This window comes from Crotalus tigris, unplaced genomic scaffold (genome assembly GCF_016545835.1).
Source record: "Crotalus tigris isolate CLP2741 ecotype Arizona unplaced genomic scaffold, ASM1654583v1 scf7180000019060.718356, whole genome shotgun sequence".
Lineage (NCBI taxonomy): Eukaryota > Metazoa > Chordata > Lepidosauria > Squamata > Viperidae > Crotalus > Crotalus tigris.
In genome coordinates this window covers 214,562-233,536 of record NW_024097351.1, presented here as the reverse complement: position 1 = coordinate 233,536, position 18,975 = coordinate 214,562, and the positions used below count along the sequence as shown (strand labels likewise).

The following is an 18,975-nucleotide window of genomic DNA, read 5'->3' as shown; positions in this document are numbered from 1 at the left end:
TCACTTCCAGATCTGCTACCTGACACCATCGGCCCCTGCACACAGAGGCCAGCTTCACCTCCAGATCTGCTGGTTGTTACATGATTTGAAACCCACCACTGGTAGCTTCCAAAGGCCGCTCATTCACTCTCCCACCAAAACTGCTCCTTTTATTGGTTCCCTCACTCTGCCCAGCTCTCGCAGCTGTTCCCGGACTCCGCATTCATGGAGAGGGGGAGGGGAGGAGCCCGGCCCTGCGTCCCTGTCTATGGCAATGGCACGTGCGCCCACAGGGACGGCTCTGCGTACCGCTTGTGGCACATGTGCCATATGTTCGCCACCACGGTGCTAGAAACTTTAAAATTGGAATCTTTAGAACTAGAATACCAAAGTGGGCAGCTTGAACTTGGCTACTTAACAGCCACCCAGCTAGAGTGGCATACTGCAAATTTAATCTGGTGAGCTTTTGGAGAGCTGAACAGAAAAGAATCCCATTTGTAACTGCAGTAATTGTGGTAATTGAGGGCAGCTGTGCACAGTATAGTTGATCCAACTGAATGCTAGCTAGCTGGCTTGAATCAGCTATTCGCCTTTGCCTGCTTCTCTGTTTCAGTTTCTCATTAGCAAGACTTAAGAGCCTTCCCCAACCCGGTGCCCTCTAGATGTGTTGGATTACAATCCTCACATTCCTAGTCTGGATGACTTTTGTAACTCGAGGGGTAGCCAGATAGATGATGATTGTTATGGAGGAGATCTAGCCTGCTCAGCAGAGTGTTTTTCCTTTGGAAGGCCCGAGAAGTATCCCAGCGGGAGTAGAGTTGATTTTATTCTGAAGGCAACCAGTTTCTTTTTAAAAAAGAAGTTGATGGGACTGTGCTTAAATCATCTGTCCTAAAAAGTCCATCTTTAGAATGGAGATTCAGGTCCTGAATTTCCTCTGTGTTATTGAAATTTAACTCTGTTGCTGAAAATATGGCCGACAAAAACCATATCTCAAATCCTGGACTCATGTCACTTTGGCTATTTGCACAAGAAATGGAAGAGCTAATGGATTTCTTTTTCAATGCAGATTCACAAAGTGGTGTGCAAGTTGTTGTTTCTCTTGAACTTTGGCTGTAATGTGCTCTTAAAAGCATCACAGGAACCCCCCCCCAAAAAAAACATGAAGCCAAATATAAGTGGAACTTGAGAATAAGATTGTAGAGGCACATTCTGCAAAATTATTTTTAAACTGATTGTTGTAACCCTCAACCAATGAGGCCAATCATGTTTAGTATTTGATGCTAAGTTAAACCCAAATAAAGCATTTTATAGAGGTTAGCATGTTGTATCAACTTGTAATTTCAAATGCAACATAATCACTGTCACAGGAATTCTGTCCATTGCTGTTTTTGAAGAAGTAAAATATTGAAATTTTTATGCCTCTGAATGTTCACCCCACCTTGCTTCTTTCAGTGCTATAAAATCCAACTATCAAGAGTAATTTTTCCAAAAGACCATTGGAACCTTTTATTATTTTGACAAATTGCACAAGTTATAATATTCTTCTAATAAGGACTGGATTCAAGAGATCTGCATCCTTCTCAGCAAGGCAAGTTTATCTATTATTCAAAAATGATTTACATATTTGTGGTATACATTTTATGCTATTTTGTAATGTTAGACCATTATTATACCCTAAGATAGATGTAGGCGTCTGACATTTGTTTAAAAGTGACATTTAATGATGTGTTTCCGCTTTTCCGCTTTTTATAGTTTTTTTTTCCTATTTCTTTCTGAAAAACTTGTTCATAAATTATGATCAAGTTTAAAAAGCAACAGGCCCATTAGACCCGGGGGCGGGACAACGGGGAACGTCCCCCAGTCCGCGGGAGCCAATGTCCTCCCAAGGCTGACTCCGTTCCAGGGAAGGAAGAGTTAAACTCAGCTTCCCCATCTGTAGTTGACCCCCACCCCCATCTGTCTCCAGAAGCCGGGGAACGTAATTGTTTCCTTGCGCAGAATCTCTTCTGCCCCCTCCTCTCCGCCAAAGCGGTGGGGGGGGGGTCGGTGCCTAATAGAAACCAGACTCCTAAGGAGAGCGAGATTTCTTCCCCGCCATCGCCAACTTTCCCCCTCCCCCTCGAAGTGCTTGGCCAGCTGTTTTTCCTCAGGCTGCGGGGAGCGGAGGGGGAGAGCTTTGTGCTGCCCTCTACCGATCAATGTCCTGGAAAGGCGAGCTCGCTTTCTCTTGCCCAGGCCGGAGAAGCGGGCGGGGCAAATTTCCCCGTATGTGAGACCGGTCGTCCACCCACAGTCCCCCGCTGCCGGATTTTCCCTGCCATACTGTATAACTTTCTTAAAAGTTTACTTGATGCAGAATGCGGATCCTTCCCGTTGGGGTCGAGATCTCGATTCCGCCCTGGGGGAAACTGAACCGAAGGCTGACCGTCAGCAGCAGTGACTGCAGGCCCGCGCCCTCGCTCTCGCGCCCTGCCCTAAGCAGGCATGGGATTTGAAGCGCCTCGAACGACCTTGCGGGCCTGCTCTCCGACAAACCACGATAGAGCCGATTGGATTAACCTGGGACCTTTTCCAGCGGCCTCCTCCTTCAAAAAAAACAAAAACAAAAGGCGCCCTTTCACACACACCCCTTTTCTTTGAGACGCCAGACCAGCCTGCATTCATGTGCCTCATCTACTCGTGTTGGAAGGGACGTCCCCTCTTAGCCCTTATAAATTTGGCAAGCTAGGAGGGTTGCGCGTTATTGATTCCTCGGCTGCAGGGGCGGGTGAGCGGCTCGCGTGCACTCGAGGCATTTGCTAGCTGGAGGTGAGCTTTGCTTCCCTCCTTCTCCCGCCCGGGAGCCCCCCCCCCTTGTCCGCACCCCCCCCCCGACGGCAGAGAAAACCAAGACCAGGTTATTCTGAATGGGGCCGAGCGATTACTAAGAATTTCGGAATTCTACGAGGCAGTTCGAGAGGGGGATAATTTATTGCGCGTACCTACACCCCATTCCATCTTTAAACTGATGTATAAATGTTTGGGTTCCCAAACCACGGCTGCAGGAGCCGAACCTGAGAACCTTAGGAAGTAATTACCGCTTGTCGGAGCTAAACTTCTCCGTTACTAACTAGAGCTTTAGAGATACGCTCTAAGTATAGCATCCTTTCGTAGCTCTTGTAAGGCAGGGACCTCTCGTGCTGTGTAAATCCTCAGGTACTTCAGTCATGCTGTATATATTTAGTGATACTGTATATAAAAACGAGACTTGGCATATAATTTAAATATTTAAACTTATTTCATAATTTAGGGTCTTTCAGAATGTGGGTGTTAATATACATGATAACCATGGCCACAGCAATGATGGTTACATCAGTACTGAGATCCAGGTCAAAAGGCTTAATAGTCTTGTTTCCATAGGTGTCTTTAGGAAAAGGGCTCTGATTAAAGGTGCATGAGGTTCTAGGTGATTTTGCTACCCTGTTCCAAAATATTTTACAAGGTTTAGTAAGACTGAAAATTAAAACCAATACTTCCTAAACCTTTTTGCTCTTGCTTTCTGGGTTATCCTGATGAGCACTTCCTTTCGTTCTAATAAGATGCAAATGACTCATTATGTGACTCTCAGGAAAATAATCCAATGGTTTCCTGTAAATTGGGAAATCCCGCAAGATTATTAATATGGGCAAATGAGTTTAAATATTATTTAAATATGTGAACAGCTTGCAAGCGCCAAGGAAGAAAAAGTGGATTAAATTAGGAGGAAAGTTTGTTGCCCACAGAAGCTTTTGAACTCCAACACCGATCAGCTCGTTTTGAATTATGGAAATTGTAGTCCTATAATATCTGTAGGATAGACTTTAATGTAAATGAAACATATGAAAAACAAAATGGTCAGCTAATTTATATTTTTTATGGATGATTGGATTTAGTAATTGGATCTTTTAGTACTAAAAGATCAGATGCTGAGAACACTTAGGCAACTCATTTTTTCTATTACTTGTTTAACATTTTATTTCTCAAGTGGCTCTAGTTTTCCTGTGTTAGATTCTCCCTTGGCACTATACTTCTCGAATAGAGGGGGTGGGAGGGAAATGTCCATAGCTGGTGGGAAATGCTATACAATAGATTTTCCCTTATTTATTTACATCCCACTTTTATTATTTTTTTATAAATATCTCAAGATGGCAAACATATCCAAGACACTGTCCTCTTCTTATTTTCTCTGCAACAACAACTCTGAGAGGTGAGTTGGGCTGAAAAAGAATAAATGGCCCCAGGTCACCCAGCTGGCTTTCACGGCTAAGGTGGGACTAGAACTCAGTCTCCTGGTTTCTAGCCTGTTGACTTAGCTACTAGACCAAACTGGTTCTCTGTATTTGTACCAACGTTTAAAGAAGAGTCATAGTATTGGATTGTTGTTTTTTTAAATTGGCTAGTCTGCAAGAATAATTTTGATTCTTTCCATCTCTTAGCCATTTATTTTAATAGAACAAATGTCTTTCAGAAAAGCTTTGCTCTGATTTGTTCTGCTGAATCTTAATGTGAAATGCCTGGTCTTTCATAGCTACTTAATAAAGTCAGATAGAAGTGGTGTTGTGTTATAAGGATAATATCTGAAACCAAGGTGTGTTGTGTTGCCTTTGGCCACTTGCAGATCCAGCCAGATTTACTATTTGCCTACAGTACCTATGTTTCTCTAATAATTAATTACAATATCTCCTAATGCCAGCCACTGCTTAGTATCTTGTGTTTGTTCACAGCAGTGTTATCTTTATGTTAATATGTATTTTTTAGGGCAAATCTCTTCCCTCTTGAACCTTACACATGCTGGCAAAATCAGAGTTATAGTACTTTCAAAGTAACTACTGTAACTAAATTGTGACTACTAAGCCTAAGGAACAATAGAAAATTGAGAAAGTGTAGGTCTGATTAATTGATCACTTAGGAACATCAGGCTTAGCTAAGGGTTATGTAAAGATTTTGGTTTGGCAAAACTTTAGTGGTATAAGTTTGTAAGAAGATGTGGAAATTTGGGGTAATTAAAAAGCAGCAGCTGGAATTTATTTTATGCAATTCTTGTAACTGGATTCAGCTAGATATTCCATCCCATCTTATATTTGGGGCATTGGTTCTGCTGATTTAGCAAAATGGCTTTAAAAGATTGAATTATGAAAGAGGGTATAATTTATTCAAATTTGAGTTAGGTCACAAACGGGGAAATAATTTGAACGAAGTCTCCTTTCCCACTATGGAAATAGAAATATCCTTAAGGAGATATTGTAAGATTTGCCAAGGTGTGTCAGGTACATTCTTGGAACATTTGCTGTATCTTCTCCAATTTGGATGCCCTCCAATTATTTTCTACCACAACTCTGATAGTTCCCAGCCAGTTATAAAGCATGCTGTGACAAAATAGTAATTGAAATAATCTAATTCTTCTCCTGTTCTATGCTTTTATTTTAGCTCTTTTCTATTTTCTCCATAGGAGACAGATTTTGATGCATATTCAGCTGATATAACCATTTCTTTGAACTGACCGCTCGCTATTATGACCTCTTCCTACTGGTGAACTTTCATAAGATGAGAAGAAGTCATTAATGAACCTTCATTTGGGAGAGAATATAAAAGCAAAGAGGGATATTATTTATTATTTTAAGAATAGTAAGCAGTACAGGTAGTTTTTTTACAACAGTTTGTTTAGTGATGGTTCAAAGTTACAACAGCATTGAAAAATGTAACTTATGACCATTTTTCACAGTTAATGACCTTTGCAGCATCACCATGATCAAAATTTAGATGCTTGGGAACTGACTCACTTTTATGATCTTTGCTGTCTCCCAGGGTCATGTGAGTCCCTTTTACGACCTTCTCACAAGCAAAGTCAATGGGGAAGCTAGATTTACTTAATAACCGGGTTACTATCAACAGCAGTGATTCACTTAACAACTGTGGCAAGAAAGGTTGTAAAATGGGGCAAAATTCACTTAACAAATGTCTCATTTAACAACAGAAAAATTGTCATAAGTCAAGGACTACCTGTAACTGAACTGTTAACCAAGGTTACTGGAAAAGCAAAGATTAAAAAGTAACATTGAATCCCAGCAACATTCAAAATCCCAGAAGGACTTTCTTTGCCACTTGATTTTGCTCTGCATGAACCTTGAAGGGTAGATAGAAAATAAAAGGACAGGTAGGAATTTATGGTTTCTTCTGCTATTGTTTCCTCTGAGAGCTACCTACTTCTATTGTTGCTAATATTAATTTCTCCATTTACCAGAAAGAACTACAGTACAGTCATTCTTTTGCACAATTCTACCAGAAAAGCAGAAAAGACTTGAGCATTTTGCTGGAAAATAGGTTGCAAAATGGAGATGCGCATGAAATACTTGACTTTGTGTTTTGGCTTACTAAATGTTTTCCTAATGGTTTGGAACCATAACATGACTGAAGGATCCCAAGCAATATTGGGCCATCCATTCATCTCAGTCTGGAATGCACCAACTCAAATATGCCAAGAAAGATACGGAATATCCCTTGACTTGAGAATTTTTGATGTGATTGTCAACCCGAATGACTCATTTATAGGGAAGGACATTACCCTCTTCTATAGTAATAAATTCGGAAAGTATCCACATTACACCAAGGATGGAGTTGCCATCTATGGCGGTCTCCCTCAAAATGCTAGTCTAAAAGCTCATCTCCAGAAGACTGGACAAGATATTAAAAATACCATTTTGGATGTTGGCTTCAAAGGTCTGGCAGTTGTGGACTGGGAACACTGGCGTCCCTTATGGATTCGGAACTGGAGTTCTATGAAAATCTACCAGTATAAATCTATACAGTTAGTTAAGGAGCAGCATCCTGATTGGCCTGCTGACAAAGTGATCAAAGCGGCCCAGTTAGAATTTCAACAATCTGCTCGGGCATTCATGGAGCAGACATTGGCCCTTAGTGAAACCCTCAGACCAAAAGGCTTCTGGGGCTTTTATGGTTTCCCCAATTGCTATAACGATGAGTACCAATCTGTCAATTATACTGGAGAATGCCCAGAGATTGAGAAACAGAGGAACAACGAATTGTACTGGCTCTGGAAGCAAAGCCGGGCTCTCTATCCCAGCATTTACCTCCCCAACAGTCTCAGACTGACTCACAAAACACTTGAATATGTTCGTCATCGAATCGAGGAGGCCTTCAGGGTTTTGAAGTGGACACAGAATGACATCCCTGTCTTACCTTATACTACCACTGTATATGACTTTACTCATAACTTCATCACACAGGTAAGCAATTCTTGTGTCTGTCCCAGTGGAGGATTTGATAAGCCTTGTCCAGTGGAAATTAGCTGAAAAACATGGCATGGAAATAATCGTAGACTTTAATAGAATATCCTTATCAATATCTTTAAAATTTTTGGACTCAATGTGGCATCACAATTAAATATCGGTTGTTGTAATTTTCACTGAAAATTAGACAGAGCAAGCCTTTTCCCTCCCCACTTGCCCTGATAAATACTTCCAACATATCAATGTGAAAAATCAACATCTTTGTTTTTGGCAGTTTAGTTTTATGTTAGATTTCATTTTTAACAGTGTTTCACGTTTGGATGAGACGGGATTAAAAATTAATGTAGGTCAGATGTGACTTATTGAAAATAAGTAGGGCTTTTTATTGCTGTTTTGCTTTTGTTTTGGGGTAAACAAATTTTTTATGAGTGATTTTCTCTTTTCTCCCATCCCTTGGGGCAGAGGAAGTAGACTTAAAGCCTAAGTGCCATAATATTTAATTTTCCATCAATAACACAGATGTTGTCCTGTTAGTGTATAGAACCAATACAGTTGTTATTCACCGAATTGCTGTACATCAGTAACAAGTAAAATAAAGATGAAGAGAAAAACAAGATTATTCAAGAAAAGTGGTTTAGAGGAATTAAGAAGTAGCAGTTGGTTCAGACAATAGAAAATTGTAGTAGTCTAGGAGAAACCTCATGAAAATAACTTATTTAACTGAGGTTTTGCCATCACAAATAAGATGAAGAGATTCTTCCATTAATTAGGGAGAAGTATATAGGGACAAGCTAAAAATAGATACGAACAGAGGCTGTGATAAAAAAAAGTTGCTTCCTAGAAAGAGGAGACTTTAGAGAGACTTTTTGATGAAAAGTCGCTGAAAGCGGAGAGACCACAGGAGATTGAGATGGGCAGGAAGGGACATACTAGATGAAGTAGGTAGGATAAGACAAAAGGCAGTTTCTAAAAAAGTGGCAGAGGAAAAGATGTCTGCATTTGGCCACAGATTATTTTGGGAGAAAGAACTCTTAAAAATCTCTCAAACCAGGCCATACTTTTAAAAGGGGTAGGAAATCATATTGGAAGATACATTAGATGATGCAAGAGAGTCGGAGAACATCAGTAGAAAAAAAAAGAGTACAGTCCAGATAAAAGTATTTCAAAAGGAAAATTGAGTGAAAAACAAGAGTGAAATCTATCTTTCCATTCATACCTGAGCTCAAGGTTGGGCATTTTGATGCAGGAGACCACTTGTTTTTAATCAGCTGAACACTACAGGGAGTATAGCAGTGATATGATAACATGGATGGATCCAAGTCAATTTTGTTGGGTTGTTTAAGAGGTAAAATAGGTGTGTTCAATTTTTAATGAACCTATTTTTGCTCCTTCTTCTGAAGCAAACAGATAATGTTGTTACTCTTTAGAATCACCTTGATGTAACCCAGGGTTGTTAAAAAGAGGACTGCTTGTAACATGTAGTCATTATTTACCACTTTTGTTCATTGGAAAATAGACTCTCCTGTTTAATAAGGCAATCAGGGAAAATGTCAATCAAATTATTTAATCAATTACTTATACATAATCCTGACACATAATATTATTATGCAAAATTCTCAAACACTGCTATTTAGAAGTAGGAATTAAAGGGTCTATTGTGACCAGAGAAGAGGTGCTAAGATTCAGATCCTAAACATGAAACTACCTTAATATTCTTGTTTTGCAGGAAGACCTGGTCCACACCATTGGTGAGAGTGCTTCTCAAGGTGCTGCTGGGGTTATCTTGTGGGGTAGTACAAATTTCAGTAAATCTCGGGTAAGTATGGCAAAGAAGTCAGGACTGATCAGAGGGCCATGTGAGGCTAGATAGGGGAATTTCAAAGGTTCGAATTCTAGTAAGATATATTGTTTGGGTGAAGGCCTTTCCAACATATTTTTTTCAATCCATACATTTTGGATTTATAATATATTCAGTTATGGGATAAAAAAGGTGTGGTTGCTTTACTACAGTGGTTCTCAACCTGTGGGTCGGGACCCCATTTGGGGTCGGACCATTTCACGGGGGTCGCCAAACAACGCAGTCCGCCATTTTTTCCCCCCTTTTCCTTAGCTGTGCTACTCGCTTTTATTCTATTGGCTTTTGAAATAGAGTCTAATTCTATTGGCTTTCAAAAGCCAATAGGAATTGTCCAGGCTGTCTCTGCCCTACTGAGCCTGCCAAAAGTCCCATTCTGCAAATGGTGCTGCACCAGTTGAGTAGTCCTCGATTTACGACCGGTTGAGTAGTCCTCGACTTACGACCGGTTGGGGGTCGCGGCATTAAAAAGGTTGAGAACCACTGAACTAAGGTATCCTTATGAGTTGTGATTACCTTGGCAGGATAATTGGGGGAACAAAAGGATGATCGGGCCCTTGTCTACTCCAGGGAGAGATGCTTCTGGGATCAGTCTTTCTAACTCTCCTGCCCACACACAAACCCATTATTCAACATATATATGAAATCACTGGAAAAGTTTATATGTTGGTTTGGATGAGATGTCATCAAAATTAAAATGACATCCAGCTGTGCATTGTCACGTCAGGCTGTATTGGAGATGCTATAAATTGTATTTGAGCTGCTGTTTGCAGGCTATTAGGATCTGGATAGGCAGAGAGGAGGTGAGACTAAAGTCTAGCAAAATGGAGTTATTCTCCAGCAGGATGGCTGTAGAGTCCAATGGATGGGTTCTATGACAGCCTTCCTGCCCGGCAGACTGGGTAAAAACTTTGGCCACACCCTTCCTTTGGGCGTGACCCCAGTTTTGACTCAGTCTCGAAGCCCGTTAGCAGCTAGATTCTTAGCTCCTGACAAAGAAAGATTTCCCTTAGACCTAAAACCTCTTCTCTCTCTGTTAAAATTACTATCTAGTTAGAAAACTCACAGGGAGTCGTTTTCCTCCCAGCTTAGGCTCGGAGCTCTCAGCAGCCGACAGATCACCATCGCGCCAAGGAGTGGTGAGAGTATCAAAAAAAAAAAAAAGCCTGAGTTGCGAGAAGCAGCGGAAGCCTTTGGGAGCACTCGCTGTCCTTTCCCGATCAGCTGGGGCGCGCGAAGCTCCGAGCCCCAGGGGATATTAGAGCCGCGGCGCTACTGACGCTTCACAGGGAGGCGAAAAATCGCCAGTTGACGAGACACGTTCTCCGCTTTTCTAAAGTTTTTCCTCTTTAGCCCCAGGCACGCCAGGATCGCTGATAAAAACCGCGGCGTTTTTTCCTGAAAGGCACAGCGAGATCCGTGCCTCTCAGGGAGCTCCAATTTACCTCAGCCGGCAGAGCAACCGTTGGCGAAGATCGCCATTTTGAACCGCGTGGTTCTTCTTTGACAGTTTAGTGGGAAGGCGTGGCCTTCAGTCTAAACTCCATTTTGGGTGTACTACTTATAGCCGCCATTTTAGGTGTGTCACTCACTCGGAAGTATCATCACAGCTTATAAAGCTTATATATATATAAAAAAAGGAGGAATAATAATAAATAAACAAATAATCCAAGATAGAGAGAGGGGGGGGTAATAAGGAAGAGTGAAGGTTAGCTTATGCTTACACCCAGTGGTCTGTTTTAACAGCCACACATTGGGGAATAAATATTCACTACACCAACAAGCAATACTTGCAACAACCCTGGGCCATCACAATTGCCCCTGGTGAAGGAGAGGGAGGAAATAAATTGATTTGTTCTACTGTTCCTCAGGGTGACCTTTAGTCACTGCTCCACAGGATCCTCTTTGCAGGGACCTGTCTGTCCGGCCATTGTTCGTTTCCTCTGTGCGGAATAAGCCGTTAGGCTTTAACTCCTGCAACTGATCTGCGTAGAATTGTTTCCCCACCCCAGGTATTGCCTACTCGGGATACCTGGTCACAATGGCAGACAATACCTCGCATTCAGCTATGCAGGGTCCCCAATTGCCCCCTCCACAACAACAAAAACGCAGATCCTCAGAACCTGAGGTGGGGGGGAAGAAGAAGGCTAAGACAAAGCACCTGGTTCAAAGGGGCCCATCCAAAACAGCTGAGCGAGAGGCCTCGAGGAGACATTTGGCTCTAGAAAGACAATTTGCCAGGGCCCAGAAATCCAGTTCCAATGGGACAAGCATGGTTTCCCCTGTCCCATTGGTGGGCCCCAATACAGAACCTACTCCCCAGGAAGTTCTCAGAACTTGGTCTCCTCTGGGGGAAACTGAACAGTTGGACTCCTCCCACTCCTCTTCACCTGACTCTTCACCAGACCATACTCCCACCGTGGCTGCGTCCACAGACAGAGCTCAGGAGGACATATGGTCTGCCCAATTTCAGGCATTCATGCAGGATGCCTTTTCCCAGTTTATGGCTTCTAAGGGCCAAGTAGCCTTTCAACCATCCCTTAGGGGACGAAGCAAGGCTCCGGCTACAAACATTTCTGAAACTTCTTCGCAAATAGGAGAGGGAGAATTACTAGACCTAGACATGTCTGATATGCCCCTCTCGGAGGATGAGGGAACTGCTCCTGAGCAGGCAACAAGCTCTGGCCTCTTTGATCCAGCTCTTCTAAAATCACTTTTAATAAAGGCAGTCTCTACGGTCAATTTGACCTCAGTCCAGGAGGAAAGTCCTTCTACCAGCAAGGAGGCAAACCCTCTCTTTGCCAAGAAAGTTCCGCAGGACAAGTACATCCCTTGTCCTGAGGTTTTCCGCACCACGGTAGAGGAGCAATGGGTTTCCCTAGCAACACCACCAGCACCTAACAGCGTGGAAAGGAAGCTATTCAATGTTTCTCCTTCCTTTTCGGGCATGCTAGATGTCCCCGCAATAGATAGCCCCTTGATCTCATTATTCTCTACTTCTGCGATTCCAGGGGACATGGCAGAGGCCTTGAAACCAGAGGAAAAGAAATTTGAGCACTCCCTCCGTCGTTCCCACATGGCCGCAGCCTGGGCAGCCAAGGCGGCAACATCATCATCATTCTTCGCCAGGGCGTGTATCATGTGGCTGCGCGAGCTACAAACCACTGTACCTCCAGATCAGGTCAGAGCTCACCAAACTTTGGCCAAGATACTGGCTGCCTCACAATTTATGGCGGACGCCTCACTTCACGCAACTAAGTATGCGGCACGATCGATTGCGGCCACAGTGGCCTCTCGCAGATTGCTGTGGCTCAAAAATTGGAAGACAGATCTGAAGGCCAAGTGGCGTCTTTCAACGTCCAAGTACAGTGGGTCATATTTGTTTGGATCCATTCTGGATCCACATGTAAGCGAGAGTAGGGACAAGAGAAAAATTCTAGTCCATCCATCAAAGAAACTAGACAGGAGGGGCAGTCAGGAATTCCGGAGGCAAAGTTTCCGCCCAGGCAACTCCTGGGACTGGAGACAGCCCTTTCGATCAGGGCAATCCTGGGACTGGTCTAGAGGCTCACGATCCTTCTATTCAAGACAGGATCGTTCCCAGGATCGCCCAAACATGGGAGCCAGAGACCAATTCCAGTCCAGGCGTCCCTTCAGAGGATCGGGGAGCCGACCCTTTAAATGCACCAAGTGACGCCAGGCAGGATACTCCCATAGGAGGTCAGTTAGCCAATTTCATCGAGGTCTGGGAGCAGACCACTACCGACGCCTGGGTCTTGGAGACGATCAGGCATGGCCTGACCTTAGACTTTTGTTCTCCCCCACCAAACCGGTTCATCAGATGTCCCATCTCCAAAAAGACACACAAGGCAAGGTTGGTAACCTCGGCCATAGCACACCTCCTGTCAATTCAGGCCATAGAGAAGGTACCAAGGGGAGAGGAAGGAAGAGGATTTTATTCCATCCTCTTTGTGATCCCAAAGACGTCAGGAGGTTGGAGAGCAATATTGGACCTAAAGGGCCTGAACTATTACGTGAATTACAGGAGGTTCAAGATGCAGTCCTTGAAATCCATCCTAGCCAGTGTCAGGAAGGGCGACCTCCTGTCTTCAATAGATCTCACGGAGGCGTACCTGCATATCCCCATCCATTCCAAATACCGGAAGTATCTCAGATTTACCTACGTGGGCCGGCATTACCAATACAGGGCCTTACCCTTCGGTCTATCCTCAGCCCCAAGGTATTTACCAAAATCCTAGCTGTAATAGCGGCCCATCTCAGGCTGATGCCGGTGCGCATACAGTTTTATCTGGACGACATCTTGATTCAGTCCAGCTCGCAGGAGCAAGCAAAAATAGACCTCCAGACCACAATCCGAACCCTACAAGAGCACGGATTCTCGGTCAATATAGACAAGAGCCACCTCACTCCCTCGAGGAAACTGCAGCACCTAGGCGCGGGGATAGACGCGTCACAGTGCAGGGTATACCTTTCCCAGGAGCGTCAGACCAGCATCTCCAAGCTAGTTCACCAAGTTCAGAGAAGCAGGAGAGTTCCTCTGATACAGCTCTCGAAGCTCCTGGGAAAGATGATATCTTGCATGGGCATTGTCCCCTGGGCAAGGCTCTACTCGAGGGAATTGCAGTGGTTCCTTCTACCCTACCAGAGGAGGAACATCAGTACCTCCAACAGGAAGATCTTGGTACCAAAACAGGTTCTGAGATCACTGAAGTGGTGGATATCTCCCATGATACTCAAGGGGAGTATATTCAGGGAGCCGAACAGGATCACGCTCACGACGGACGCGAGCCTGTTCGGATGGGGAGCACATCTGGGAACTCAGATAGCGCAGGGCCAGTGGGATCAGAAGGACCTATCTCACAACATCAATTGGCTAGAGCTTCGGGCCATTCACCTGGCTCTACGTCAATTCTCCCATATAGTAACGAGAAGACACGTTCTCGTTCTAACAGGCAACGTAGCAGCAAAGGCCCATGTCAACAAGGAAGGGGGAACACGATCCTCGGATCTAATGCAGGAGGCATCAGCTCTGGCTCGGTGGGCAGAAGCCAACGTGAGCTCCATCAGAGCGGAGCACATATCAGGGGAAACAAATACCCAGGCAGACTCCCTGAGCAGAGCCAAGGTGGACCAGTCGGAATGGCGTCTGGATCCGTCTCTGTTCGAAGAGATCTCCCGGAGGTTCGGACAATCGCATCTGGACCTATTTGCCACTCCCAAGAACACTCAACTTCCCAGGTTCTTCTCCAGATTCCCGACTCCTGGATCGGAGGGAACGGATGCTCTCAGGTGTCGGTGGCCGGGGCAACTCCTGTACGCCTTTCCACCGCTACCGTTGATATCGGCAACCATACGCAAGTTGATCCTGGAAGGCGCGGAGGTAATCTTGATTGCTCCACATTGGCCACGGCGCCCGTGGTTTGCCGACCTTGTGGATCTTTCAATATCACCCCCATAGAGGATTCCCCCGGACCGAGTAATTCTCAGTCAGGGCAAGCTGCTGCATCCCGATCCGCAGTGGCTACAACTAGCCGTTTGGCATTTGAGCGGCAAAGTCTAGCCAAGCAATCTTACTCCTCAGGGGTGATATCGATCATACAAGCATCAAGAAGATCTTCCACAAACAGGATCTACGATGCTACATGGAAAGGTTTTTGCAGGTGGTGCGTTCCTCTTCACCTAGATCCAACCGCAGTATCTATTCCCAATATCCTAGATTACTTATTGGAGGGACTTAATAAGGGCCTATCAGTCAACACTATCCGTAGACAGGTATCGGCCCTCTCAACTGTACTTTCCTGTGGTAACTTAGCCTCCCTGGCGCAACATCCAGCGATTAGCGCCTTTTTAAAGGGGGCGACCAACACCAAACCTCCTGTTATACATAGATACCCATCTTGGAACTTGACCAAAGTTCTTCAGGCCTTGACATCAGCACCATTTGAGCCTCTTGACTCATGTTCTCTTCATCACCTATCGCTGAAGGTAGCCTTTCTGGTGGCTATTACTTCAGCAAGGAGAATTTCGGAACTAGAAGCACTGTCAGTGAGGAAGGACCTTTGTACCTTCTTCAAGGACAAGGTCGTTCTTAGACCAGACCCTGCTTTCATTCTGAAGGTAAACAACATCTTCCACAGATCTCAGGAACTGATTCTTCCTGATTTCTGCCCAAGACCCAGACATAGGCTAGAGCATAGATGGCACAAGCTGGACGTGCGTAGAGCGTTGTGTTTCTACGTGAAGCGCACTTCGGCCTTCCGTAAGACGGAAGCATTATTTGTTTCCTTCCAACCATCAACTATGGGAAAGAAGGTGTCATCTTCTACCATAGGTAGGTGGATCAGAGCCTGTATAGCCCAAGCCTACGTCTCGCAGGCACTTCCAGTACCCACACACGTGACTGCCCACTCGACGCGCAGCGCAGCCACATCGGCTGCGTGGTCCATGCAAGCATCGGTGGAAGAGATTTGCAAGGCCGCAACCTGGTCTTCTCCCTCTGTATTTATTAGGCATTACCGTTTAGACTCCTTCGCGGCAGCGGATGCTGCCTTTGGTAGAAGAGTGCTACAGCAAGTTGTCTCTGCTCAGGACCCAGGGGCCTAGACACTCCCTCCCAGGGGGACATGAGGGCTTTGGTATGTCCCATCCATTGGACTCTACAGCCATCCTGCTGGAGAAGGGGCGTTGTCTTACCTGAACGCCTTTTCTCAGCAGGATGATGTAGAGTCCAAGCCCTCCCAGGTACTAGGTCTAGGCAGGGTTTGGACAAGGAGCTACCATATCGAATCCAACAAACAGTTCTCGCCTCAGTCAAAACTGGGGTCACGCCCAAAGGAAGGGTGTGGCCAAAGTTTTTACCCAGTCTGCCGGGCAGGAAGGCTGTCATAGAACCCATCCATTGGACTCTACATCATCCTGCTGAGAAAAGGCGTTCAGGAAAGACAACGCCCCTTCTATGCCTGCAAACATCAGGGATGTCTGATAATACTGACCCCTCCTGTCTCTGAACGGTCACAATTTGGATCCTTACAGCTCCTACTTGAGTGACAAGTGGAATTGTGGCCAGGAAGTGTTTCTACTGGCTTCAGGTGATGCACCATTTGCAGACCTATCTGAATCAGACTGGAATAATTTAATTCCATAATAACCATGTTTGCTATTTGTGTAAACCAGTTACATTAAGACAAGGCACAATAGCATTTGTGGAATGCATTCCGGAGGAGCAAAAGTCAGCAAAGCTGATGTAGTTTGTGTGGAGAAGAAGAGTTAAGACAGCTCCTCCCCAGAAGTTCTCAGGATATGTTTAAGACGATATGCAAATCGTCTTCTTTAGTTTGGTAAGATTTCTGCCTGTAGGTGAAGGACAATGAAGGAAATTGCTTAGAAGAATCTCAGTGTGTATTTCTTGGGTTTTTGGAACTAACAGCATTTGAAATTGAGTCTAGAGTCTTACTGATAATTAATACAACAGGCTCAAGATCATCATAATTATATAGTAAAAAAATTCCTTGAGAAAAGTCCAGTTGCCCCATTGCACTTCTAAACCATCTTCAAAGGTGTCTCCCACCTGGAATCCAAGGAGTCCTGTTGTTTTAGCCTCTCAGAAGCTGATTCTTTCCCTAAGCATTGGGAATTGAACTGGGAGGATGTTTAGTCTGGGGCCTGGGAGGAAGGATACTTGTATTTTTGGCCTAGATTTAAGGGATTGTTGTGAGCATCTAGGATTATCCTATGAGATAATGGCCATATAAGTCCTGTAAATAAACAAACCCTGCATAATGTTTGTCTTCTTGTGTCATCATGTCTACCACACCAGTGATGACTAGAATGTCAGATGCAAAGGGTCAGGACTGTACGTTAAGTTGCAGCACAGAAGGTTTATTCAAGCAAAAATCTAGTTAGCAAGTTCAATACTAAATTGGTGCCAGATAAGGGTCAACAGAATTTAAGAGGGGCTGGACTTAAATCATTTGTGGCAATGTAAGGACTCTGAGGAAATGACACGTTTAACTGTTCCCCCCCCACACACACACAATATGTGTTACTATGTTTCCTTGGTGACTATGACATAAAGTTAAGGGAAAACATGTTTGGAACTCCTGTGAGAAATGTGTTCTAAACTAATATGATCGTTGCAGACAGCTCTTTTAAACTCATTTTTTTCTGGGCCTGCTTTTTTGTACCTTACAGGAAGCCTGCCTTGAAGTGAAGGAGTATGTGGACAAGCTCCTTGGCCCATACATTATGAATGTGACCAGCAGTACTAGGCTTTGTAGTGAAATACTTTGCTCAAAGAATGGCCGCTGCGTGCGGCAGCAGAATCACCCAGAAGCCTTCCTGCATCTCAGTTCTGCCAGCTTCACTATTAAGAAGCATAATGTTGCCCCAGGCTTTATTTTGATTGGCCAGGTGTCAATGGAAAATCAAATGAAAATGGCCCAAACATTCACATGTCAATGCTATGATGGCTGGAAAGGATTGCATTGTGAGAAGAAGTCAATCCACAATGAGGTATTCAGTTCTCAGTTTCATGATATATAATACATGTCAACAAGAAAAGCTCAACCTGCAGAATTAGACTGTATAAAATTAATATCTGCTCAATATCTGATTAACATTGAACTGGTGCTCTGAGAGATTATAGGTTACATTACCATCAGCCAAGCTGGTTCAGAATTCTGGTAGCTGCTGTCCCATTGCATATGAAGGGCAGAGGTGGCGGAAAATTGGGCTTCACCTTTTTGCAATGATAGTCAAAGGCAGTTTTTTCCCCCCTCTTCTGTCAAGTGCAAGCAGAAATCCTTCTAGAAATGGTTGTCTGCAGTCTTTTTGCTTGTGTACTTAATACAGTTTTACCTTGCAGCATAAAAAAGCTGGCATGCCTTTTCTTTTGATCATGGTATGAATACAGACAACAAGTGTGCTTTTCTTATGAATATATTTGCTTTCATTTCCATCTGAAGAAGTAACATCAGTTCAGTGACATCTTTGTGATGATATGATGACACACGCAGAGAGATGCATGCTCAGGAGAGAAGACACACTTCATTTCTTTGGGAAACCCATAGTTTATTCTTATAGTTGTATGATGAGCGTTTTGAAGGAAGATGGCACTGTCACCCATCAATTGCCTTTAAAATAAATGAAAATATGTCTGCATACTGTTGTTGTGCTGGTGCTTTTCTAAGTTGTTGAATGACTGTTTATATGCAGAGACTTTGTGATTCAAGGAAAAGGCCTAACCAATTATCAGATTTCTGTAATTGAACTGCATGCATGTTTATGTACTGAGACTACCTCCAGTTAAAGTAGATAACCTATCTCAATTTTTTAATGCATTACATTGTTCTGCTACAGCTTAGACATTGACTTTGGGAAGCGGGAGCCAGGGCAATATCTGGCATGTTATTATGGGGCTGAGCTGATGTAGCAAAGGAAGTTGTTTATTGAATAAATCACAAGATTGCTATTGTGCTAAATTATTAAATTAATAATTAAAGGACATTAAATTATTAAAGCATTATGCATACTTTGTGCTAAACCAAAAGCTAACAGATCACTATTGCCAAGCAGGAGTTAACTAACATATTTTACATAATGAACTACAAGATATCCAGTATCCCCAAATGTATAAATTCACACTTGCCAAATATATCAGCTTAGCAGGAAGAGATAGTTTATTTATTTAGGAGAGGGGTAGGAAGAGTCATTCTTTAAAGAAAAATTACCCCTGGGAAATTGCTTTGTTTTCTTCCACCTCAATGGGATAAGAAGCAGAGAGGAGGTTTGCCAATTGTCTGAGCAGCACAAAAGCAGACTGGAACCTGGGCTGGATGCTCTCCACTGCCTTGT

The 18,975-nt window shown here is 43.8% G+C and overlaps 1 protein-coding gene across 4 annotated transcripts; it reads left to right on the top strand.

Moving 5' to 3' along the window:
* The first annotated feature begins 2,126 nt into the window (after nt 1-2,126).
* HYAL1 (hyaluronidase 1) lies at nt 2,127-18,284 on the top strand. 4 transcript variants are annotated; one of them, XM_039358702.1, is made up of 5 exons: nt 2,127-2,749; nt 4,146-4,207; nt 6,242-7,244; nt 8,974-9,063; nt 17,314-18,284. In XM_039358702.1, the coding sequence occupies exons 3-5, from the start codon at nt 6,330-6,332 to the stop codon at nt 17,662-17,664; spliced, it is 1,356 nt and encodes a 451-aa protein (XP_039214636.1). In that variant the 5' UTR covers nt 2,127-2,749; nt 4,146-4,207; nt 6,242-6,329; the 3' UTR covers nt 17,665-18,284. The 4 variants fall into 4 exon arrangements, with proteins under 4 accessions (XP_039214636.1, XP_039214634.1, XP_039214633.1 ...); XM_039358700.1 differs by having other exon boundaries at nt 2,127-2,790; XM_039358699.1 differs by lacking the exon at nt 4,146-4,207 and having other exon boundaries at nt 2,128-2,790.
* Nucleotides 18,285-18,975: the final 691 nt, after the last annotated feature.